The sequence below is a fragment of the Portunus trituberculatus genome, chromosome 21 (genome assembly GCF_017591435.1).
Source record: "Portunus trituberculatus isolate SZX2019 chromosome 21, ASM1759143v1, whole genome shotgun sequence".
NCBI lineage: Eukaryota > Metazoa > Arthropoda > Malacostraca > Decapoda > Portunidae > Portunus > Portunus trituberculatus.
Window position 1 is genome coordinate 17447233 of NC_059275.1, and position 10000 is coordinate 17457232.

At 42.8% G+C, this 10000-nt stretch overlaps 1 protein-coding gene across 1 annotated transcript in view; it reads right to left on the reverse strand.

The window, feature by feature from the left end:
- The window catches only part of LOC123507022 (vascular endothelial growth factor receptor 1-like), a 39202-nt gene that overhangs the window by 13109 nt on the left and 16093 nt on the right, over positions 1 to 10000 (reverse strand). Inside the window, exons 2-11 of the mRNA XM_045259519.1 lie at positions 8385 to 8574; positions 7566 to 7705; positions 7384 to 7443; positions 6765 to 6891; positions 6092 to 6225; positions 5087 to 5234; positions 2128 to 2312; positions 1763 to 1928; positions 704 to 1036; positions 82 to 171 (exon numbers count right to left, since the gene is read on the reverse strand). Of these exons, the coding sequence (XP_045115454.1) occupies positions 82 to 171; positions 704 to 1036; positions 1763 to 1928; positions 2128 to 2312; positions 5087 to 5234; positions 6092 to 6225; positions 6765 to 6891; positions 7384 to 7443; positions 7566 to 7705; positions 8385 to 8451 (1450 nt within the window). The 5' untranslated portion in view covers positions 8452 to 8574. The remainder of the gene's footprint in view (positions 1 to 81; positions 172 to 703; positions 1037 to 1762; positions 1929 to 2127; positions 2313 to 5086; positions 5235 to 6091; positions 6226 to 6764; positions 6892 to 7383; positions 7444 to 7565; positions 7706 to 8384; positions 8575 to 10000) is intronic.

Below are 10000 nucleotides of genomic sequence, written 5' to 3' on the forward strand. Positions count from 1 at the left end.
CTCTCTCTCTCTCTCTCGACGTCGACGTTGGTGTCATTCTCAGGGACGAAGTGAAGTGTGAGGTGTGGCTTCATTCTCAGCCTTGCGCTGAACACGTGAGGCTGAATCTGTCCCCCTCCTTGAACATCTGGTTGTCGTTAAGACTCTTTATCACCACATCTTTAGGCTTGCCTGACGGAGGAGGACGAGGGTGAAGGTGAATAGCATTGGGGCGATTGGGAGAGGGAACAGAAACGAGGGAGGGAACAAACAGGTCAGAGAAGTGAACGACTTCAATGTTTCACTTTTATCTATGTTCCTTGTTAATACTGTGGTAGATGGTGAAGGAGACACAGGTGGTTAGCGAACACTTTCTTAATGATTATTACTCAGGAATAAAGTGTTAGTTTACCTACCTTCGTTTTCTTCTCCATTTTATACTACTTGTCCCAATGTTCTCACAATTATTGTTGTTATTTTTATTTTATTTCTGTTCTTATTTATCTAATATTTATTTCGTATTGCATGTTGTTGATGGCTTTATTCAGCAAGTAAATGTAATAACGATTGTTCTCGTATTCTTTGTATAGGAGTGTCCAAATACCTTGCTTATAAGTGTGGATAGTAGTGGAAGAACTTTTCCATCTCTTATACCACATCTCTTACCTTGAGGTCTAGCAGGTGTGGAGTTGTTGTTTTTGGTTGCGTTCTTCTGTGAACCTACCTGGAATCATGAGGAACATGGTGGTGGTGGTGGTGATGTTGGTGCCGGGTAGGAACGCTTCCAGAGTGTACTTCCCATTGTCATCCAGTTTCGGGTGGTGCAAGAAGAGTGACAGTGACGCCTCCTCCACCGTCACCTTCATCTCGTGATTCATGCGCTGGTTTCTTGACGTTTTCTTCCTGGAGTCTAGCAGCAGTTTATCTTGTTTCTTCCACTGAAAGACTGGTTCTGGGTGTGCTATGAAGATAATCTCCCACTGGACTGGATGGTTCTTCTCCACCTTCGTCACGTTACGGTTGAAGATGGTGGTGGTGAGGTATGTGGCATCCTTGGCTGGGGAGAGGACACTTAATATTACTACTGATACTACTGCAACTGCTACTGTTTCATCTACTACAGCTACTGCTACTGCTACCACTACTGCTACTATTGCTACCGCTACTATTACTACTGCTACCGCTTCTACTACTACCACTACTGTTACTATTGCTACCGCTACTATTACTACTGCTACAGCTTCTGAACTACCATTACTGCTACTACTGCTACCACTACTGTTAGTACTGCTACTGCTACTATTACTACTGCTACCGCTTCTACTGCTACCACTACTGCTACTACTGCTATCGCTACTGCTGCTACTGCTACCACTACTACAATTACTGTTACTGAGGAGAGTAGGGGTGGATGGCCAGCTTTTCCTCCTTTTATTCTTGAAAGGGGCCAGGGCATGGACAACAAAAATAAGTAAAAAAGGACTGTTAAGGCACTATTCCCCAAAAAAAGATCATAGGAACCAAAGTGTACATCGTCGCAGTCATGTATGGCACAAGAACAGGCTGTGTTTCACCAAAATTTGAAAAGTTTAGGTCGGCAGAAAGATTGGGGAATGATAATTATAATAATAGTAATAATGAAAAGTAGTAATAATAATGCTGCTGTTACACTACTACCACTGCTAATACAGCCTTTCCTTATAGCCATACTTTTGTAACGCTAACACACACACACACACACACACACACACACACACACACACACACACACACACACACACACCTACGACACTGATGTTGAGTCTTGAGGCATCAGAATACTGGTGATGCTTCTTTGCCTGACACGAATATATCCCGGAATCTTGCATTGTGGCATTGTTGATCTCATAGTATCGGCCTTTATCTTGTGTGTCGCTGTAGACTTGCCTTATGATCCTGTGAGTGCCGCTCTGCCACGCGGGGAGGCCATTAGTAAACGTTTGCTTGTAACCTTTAGTGCTTAGAGTAGTTTTATTAATTAATTTGTTTATTTGTTATTGTTATTATTAGTTGTTATCTCTCATTGATCGAAAATTAAACTTTTCTCTTTAGAGAGAGAGAGAGAGAGAGAGAGAGAGAGAGAGAGAGAGAGAGAGATCATCAACTCACTTTGTTTGATGAATTGTCATTCCACTCAAGTTTCAATGTCGAGGGTGGATCATCGAATTGGTAGAGACAAGTGAGGTTAACACTGGTGCCTTCCCTCACGTAGTACACAGTGGTGTCCTCCCGCCCATCTTCCTGCCAGTCGCCCTCCACATCCACCGTGGGCTGGTTAGGCTTCTCGATCAAACCTTCATGTCGCAGCGGGAAATGACAGACAAGGAAAACGTAACTATCTCTCTCTCTCTCTCTCTCTCTCTCTCTCTCTCTCTCTCTCTCTCTCTCTCTCTCTCTCTCTCTCACACACACACACACACACACACACACACACACACACACACACACACACACACACACACACACACACACACACAACAGGCAGTGATACATAGGATGATGACAAAAGCTTCATGACACAGCGCTATACTTACCCAATACATTGAAGACAACCTCGTTACACACTCCACATTTGAGAGAAGGGATTGTTTTGGTGCCATATGGTCATGACCACACAAGTCAACCATAAACAGGAAATAACAAAACAAACTAGAAAACAAGAGCAGGATTTCAAGTAAGTCTACCAGAAAAATGCACTGATAAAGAAGAGAGGAACGAAACTTTACCCACAAATAAAGAAGAAAATTAATGTATTGAAAATGCAAGTGTGAATCATGAAAATACAGGATAGGGAGATGGAAGGTTCTGCCTGGGAATCTTACATCTGAACATAGTACAAGCAGTTGAAAAAGAAGCAAAACAAAAAGTGATTAGCATAGGGACATCACAAACAGCGGACGCAACACATGCACAGAGCAAAAGCAAAGGCTCTCAGTACCCATTATAATTTTTCCCACTCTCTTAGTCGGTGATCTGTAAGGCAGTGGTGTGGCTCTAACATATAGCGGGACTCTCTTCATTGTTTGAGAACCCACACCAATCAAAGGGTCCATCACCACATGCATAGCAAGGAGACGAGAACCAGCGTTACTATGGACGTACACCTGCATGACACAACCACTCGCTGTCCTCACATCCAAAATAACAGACGGCAGAAGAGAGAATCATATGCCCCAGTGAGATAAGTAACCACGAAAAGAAAAGAAAAAAAAACACAACACGCAGCTATTAATGGAATAAACACCAGTGTTAGCATACCAGTAACGTCCATGAACAAAAATATTTCTTGAGTTTTGTTGGGATGAGTAGCAGTGCACACATATTGTCCCTCGTTTTTTTTCACGGTGACCTGCTTGATAAGGAAGCCTCGTCGGGGATCGTACTCAGTTCTCTGCTGAGGAAAGTGTTCACTGAGCCACGAGTGAGGATGCGGGAGTAATTCTAACATGAATGGAGTAGTGTACTACATTATACAGTGGACATGTAGTGGAGCAGACGTCGGGTGTAGGTGCCTTGCGGTGCCGCGGAACAGTGGCGCATCATCAAGCATTCCAAGATTAAGACTGATGTCACAATTTTAAATGTAGCTGGTGCAATAAGCATATTAATATGAGATCTTGAATTATAAGAACTCATGAAAGAAAGAAAAAAAGTAGACATCAGTAAAATTATTTTTGTATCAATAATGTTACAGATCTCTATTTTTAACACGGTTAGGTTAGAAGTATTGTTATTTCAAAATAACAATGAAACTTTCACCACGGCCTGCCGATATCAGTAAGGAACTTACAAACATACAAAAAGCATCAGAGGTGCGGCAATTCAGGCATATTGAATGAACGGTAGTCAAACGCAGCACGAGGCGTGTGGTGGCAGGCCAGCAGCACGTGGTGAGCACTGTTACTCTTCCATCGCCTCAAGGTTATAGTCTGTATGGCCGTTTCAAGATGAATGCTGAAGCAGCCAAGACGGGCAGTAAATCCGCTTTTTCTGGCCAAGTTGGGACTGAGTGAGTAACCACGAAGCTGTATAGCAAAACGTAAGATATGCACTCGTAGTAAGTCACGCAAACTTTGAGTAGGTTGATGGCCATCGGTAAGCGGCAAGCGTTAGTATCAGGCTTGAAGTAGGATGCAGGAGCTTAATGCACACACACACAGATAACAATGTCTCCACTCTTGCTCTCTAATCGCTCCGAAAGAACGACTTGAAAGATAATACACAGTGTACGTGTCCCCGCCTCGCTAGATTAGTGGGTTAGTAAGGAAGCTAAGCTTAATTTACCGGCATCAACCTGAGGAGGACGCAGTAGCCTCCACTTGCACATAGCAAAAGGTTAACCGAAAAGCAGCCAGGTAATCGCTGGGGGAGGAGCAACACAATACACTGGCACACATAACTTTCTCGTACTGCTGGATGGTTGCGAAAACCTAATTGTAATGAACAATTGAGACTTAAGACGTGCTATGGAAGTTAGCATATCATGTACCGAGGAGGTCTGTTTCTTGTCATTGCCTTTGGAGAGATTCAGTTAGGAATACAGACACTATGTCAGTCAAAATAGCCATCTTTACTTGGCATCCACAGAGTAACAAATAAAGCACTGTCTGGAATCAATGCTGGCGTGAACGTTCCAGTTCATTGATACATGGGATTACAAGATTCACAGATGGTATTGTTTGTGTGATGTTCAGGCAGACCCGGTGCAGTACGAGTTCAGCTCTCATCACAGAGAGGAGGAGGGATCAACGCTGCCACCCATCAAGACTACTTACTCGTGGAAGACAAAAATGATTGACTTGTTTACCCTTTTTGTTTAATTGTATCATCCATTTTCTCTAATTTCTGGGTTTGCAGTTTATAGGAATATTGTTTACCGGGAAGTCTGGCTAATGCACTTTTCAGAACAGAAGGCTGCTGCGTCGCACGTGTGTGTGTGTGTGTGTGTGTGTGTGTGTGTGTGTGTGTGTGTGTGTGTGTGTGTGTGTGTGTGTGTGTGTGAGCCGCCTTGCCGCCGGGCTTAAGCACTGGGTTACGCATCCACGCTAACAGTGCATGTCATACTAACTCTTTTGGGCTCGGATGATAATGTCAATCCAAGCTAACTCGCGGTCGTAGTACACCGGTATGCAGGTGAAGTGGGTGTACTCCTCATTGATCCAGACGGTGAAGCCTTCCCGCGGGTCGTAACTACAATCCTCCCATGACTCACATGTCTGTAAGGTTGGGAGGATCAGCTGGATCTGTTCGCAGGCACCAAACCAACGCTCAATCTTCATCTGCGCCGCGTTAGTTTAAATCTTCCTTTATTATTTATTTATTTATTTATTTATTTATAATTGTTGTTGAATTTAGAATAACTGTATTAGATCCTGCTTTAATCAGAAAGCAACGAAGATGAAGTCTTAAACATTTGTTAATCATTTATTTATTTTCTATGTTGACATAAGAATGAGGGAAAATAATATGGAAATTAACATCTTAAAAACCAGAAAATATAACGTGTTTTGTGACCAAACGAAAAAAAAAAAAAGTAAATAAAAAGTGACACCGAGGATGATGAAGAAAGTTTGTATGTAAGTACTCTGGGATTGTAGGGAGACGTGTAGACAGCACACACAGGCTCGGAGGAGGCTTGGCAGTCCGTCACAACGCCAAGAACTTACCAATGACGACAAGGCAAACATCTCTTACTGTGCGGGAAATGTACAACCCTCTCATTGGAGGTTTTATTTATCATCTTTTTAAATCTATATATTAATTGTCTATTTATCTTTTTTAGGATGTCATTTTTTGAAAAGTAAAAGGAGACTCACACGTGATGAAACAAATACTTCACACTATAATACACTTTCCTCTCCATCTTATTTTGTTTAGTCTCTCTCTCTCTCTCTCTCTCTCTCTCTCTCTCTCTCTCTCTCTCTCTCTCTCTGTGTGTGTGTGTGTGTGTGTGTGTGTGTGTGTGTGTGTGTGTGTGTGTGTGTGTGTGTGTGTGTGTTTACTCGTAGTACTTATATTCCTTCAATTTATCTGTACACATTCGGTGCACCAACACACTTCATGTAAGACTCACGTAGGGCTCGTAGTTCTTGCTAAGGGTCATGTTCACTTGAGGGAAGGTGGGCCTGCAGGGAAGGACGACAGATTCCCCCACCTGTGTGTGCAGCACCATGCCATTCTGAAGCGTCACCATGAAATTTTCCAGGTCTGCCAGGGATGAAGGTCATTAGAACAAGTCGCCATGTATAGCACGGCATTAGATGGTCATTTTTTTCACTCTGTTAGCCACACTCGGCAGAATGATCATCGGTCGCGATGCTGCTGAAGGGTAACTTAAAGAACCTCAATGACGAAGCTTTAACTTTCACCCCAGAAAGACAAAGGAATATAATTGTATACATCTTTAAAAAACTGAAAGGACAATCAGTTTGTTGTTATAATACATGTGTATTTCACTTGGAGACTGAAGGGAATGGATGCATTTTGTCAAGTGATGGTTAACAGCTATTTTGGGAATCCGCTACTTGCTTCAATACGGTACCTGAATATTATTCTCTAGCGCTAAGAAATACCAACTACAGTTTTCACTTTTGTGTTTACAAGAAATATAACATTATTTTGCGACAGATGCTCTGCTAAACGATGTCCCTGCAACAAATCATTGTGTTAAATACAAACAGGCTGGTGTAGAGGTGACTGGTGTGCTGGGAAGGGCAATGATCAGCTGTAGCGGCACCGTGACTCACCTTTGACGAACAAGTAGAGGGAGGTGATGGATGGGTCGCTGACATTGCAGTTATTGCTCTCCCTGTTCTCGCTGGTGTTGAAGACGCAGGAGAAATAACCAACGTGGGATGTGTTGACTGCATCGATCTGGAGCGAGGGATAAAGAGGACCACATTCTCATGATTTTCCTTTGCCTTATCTCCCCTTCTTTTGAGACTTTACTGGGTGGTTTCAAAAGTGTTTCCTTGATTTCATTGATAGTTTGGCAGGCTGTAGTGAATGTCGTTAAGATTTCTAAGGATATTTCCATGATTTTAGTGATAATTGAGTGGGATCTCACCGCTCCTTTACCATCTTCCTGCTTTTCTTTTAACAAGATTTAGGCTCGTATTCACAAACATTTATGTGCTTCACTTCTATTTCAAAAGGGTTTGTTTAAATTAACGCTCGTTTCCTAGGGTGTTTTCACAGTTCTAGAGGCAGAATGACAAAATCTCTACATTATGAAATGGAGAAACACTCTTGAAAATCTCTCTAATCATTTGTGATGCCTTTGAAAATAATCGTGGTGAGAGCAAAGCGTATAAATAGTGTATATATGAATAGACAAAATATGCAAATCAACACGTGCAAGCTTACCGTGAGTGTGCTGATGTACGCTTTGTCGTCCGTTTCATCGTAAAGCTCCTCATAGTGTTCCTTGAGACAGAAAAATGCTAATGATAAATAAAACTAACTTCTCTTTTCTGCTTTACAATACGCTACATTGATATTGACATGAGAGAGAGAGAGAGAGAGAGAGAATGTGTGTGGTAACTTACGGTGGTGAATTTATGGTCACTACACCAGGCGACGGGGTGGGCGGCGCGGCACGTCAGGTTAAGTGACTCTCCGGCCTCCAGTACAATCTCGCTTCGGTTCGGGAAGATCTCCGGTTTTCCCAGCACCGCTTTCGACGCCCCTGTGCGGTTGTCCGTGTCAGTTAATGAATCACATGAAAGCCACCCCCAGCCACCACAGTGAGGAGAGGTGAGGTCACGTGAGGTTAGGGTCAATTAGCTGCACATTTGGTTAGGTTAGGTTTTGCAAGGTCAGATAAGGTAAGGTCAGACAAGATTAGGTTAGGTTAGGTTAGATTACACACACACACACACACACACACACACCCATGCTCGCTGACTCATTTTTCAAGGAATGTTTAATTTGGGTAAACAGGATGTTTGTCAATACGGACCGCAGTACTAACTACTCAGAATGTGAATGACACTAACAACAACAGGTGATGGTGATAGAAAAGTATGTTATTGTTAGTATTAGTTGCAATATGTCTGCAACAGTAGTAGCAATAGTTGTAGTAGTAGTAATAGTAGTAGTAGTAGTAGCAGTAGTAGTAGTAGTAATAGTAGTAGTAGTAGTAGTAGTAGTAGTAGTAGAAATAGCAATAGTTGTAGTAGTAGTAGTAGTAGTAGTTGTTGTTGTTGTTGTTGTTGTTGTTGTTGTTGTTGTTGTTGTTGTTATTGTTATTGCTGTTGTAAAAGTAGTACTAGTGATTCTGGTGTGAGTTAAAACTCACTTTTCCTTTCATGGAAGGTGCGTAATTAGCAAATGAAACGTTAGTGAATGAGAGTGAGCGCCACTACCTGCGAGGAAGGTAGAGGAAGCGAGGAGGAGGAGGAGAAGGAGGAGGCGGTCGGGGGAGGGCGGCATGGCAGGTGATGACGGGAACACCTTGGATGCGAGTGAGCAGGAAGCTGTCCGAGATCAGGCATTCGTAAGAAGTGCAGCTGCGACCCTCCACTACTCGCCACCCGAGTCACTCCGCGGCACCTGCTGGAACAAGGAAAAAAATGACTTGCTTACTTAGTGACTGACTGACTTGCTGATTCGCTTGCTTGCATCCATACTTAGGCAACTTGAAAAATTCAGGTTTAGGAGAGAAATGGGAAGAAATTGGTTTTCAGAGTGATGGATGATTGAAACGACCTCAGTGGTCATGTAGTCAGTGCCGAGTCAATAGGGAGCTTTAAAAGAAGATTAGATAGATTTATGGATGGGGGGATGATAGATGGAATTAGGTAGCTTTGCCACGTATAGGCCTAGCGAAGTCTTGCAGCTTTCCTCTTTTCATATGTTCTTATGTAGTGAAGGCTGTTCATACCACTCAGTACCATGACGTGTTTCCATATCCATTCTGCTTACTATTTGGTGATTTCATTCAGCTTCAGAAACTCATGTGGGGGAAACAGTGAAGACTCTAGTCATTAATATCTTGACCTCCATAGACCCTTCTTAACGTCAATAAAATGGTCTAATCGTATACACAAAACTCAGGTAAAAATGAGACTAATCCCTTCAGTACAATGACGTGTTTCCATATTCATTGAGCTTACTATTTGGTGATTGTATACAGCTCAGAAACTCATGTAGGGGAATGGAATTGCTTCAGGATTCATTGGTTCGATAGTTAAGAATACGAGGGGGAATAAATACCATACCGTAACAGAGAGAGAGAGAGAGAGAGAGAGAGAGAGAGAGAGTCTTGGGGAGCACCGTTAGGAAGGGACTTATCTGATAAGCTGCTATCATATTGTTGCTTAGAGGGTTAGCGGGTTACGCTCTCGCTCGCCTCTGATCGACCAGGTGTCTGTGTGTGTATTTGTGTGTGTGTGTGTGTGTGTGTGTGTGTGTGTGTGTGTGTGTGTGTGTGTGACTTGCTATGTCTAATACTACTATTTAACGGTAATAGTAGTAGTAGTTATAGAAGTAGTAGTAGTAGAAGTAGAAGTAGTAGTAGTAGTAGTAGTAGTAGTAGTAGTAGTAGTAGTAGTAGTATAGTGGGAGCAGCAGTTGTGTTAGTGGTGGTGGTGGTGGTGGTGGTGGTGGTAAAAACATAGATATACACAATCAATATAATACTCATAATGAAGGTAGTGCAAGAAACTACTGATATGAATCCTGCAGCAGACAGGTACACACACACAAAATTGGATAAGTGTAGATATGGAGACGGGGCCACACGAGCATAAAGGCCAGGCCCTGTAAAACTACAACTAGGTAAATACAACTATATAGGTAAACACACACACACACACACACACACACACACACACACACACACACACACACACACACACATCGCGTAGTGTAGTGGTTAGCACGTTCGACTCACAATCGAGAGGGCCGGGTTCGAGTCCCGGTAAGCGGCGAGGCAAATGTGTGGCCCCCGTTCACCTAGCAGTAAATAGGTACAGGATGT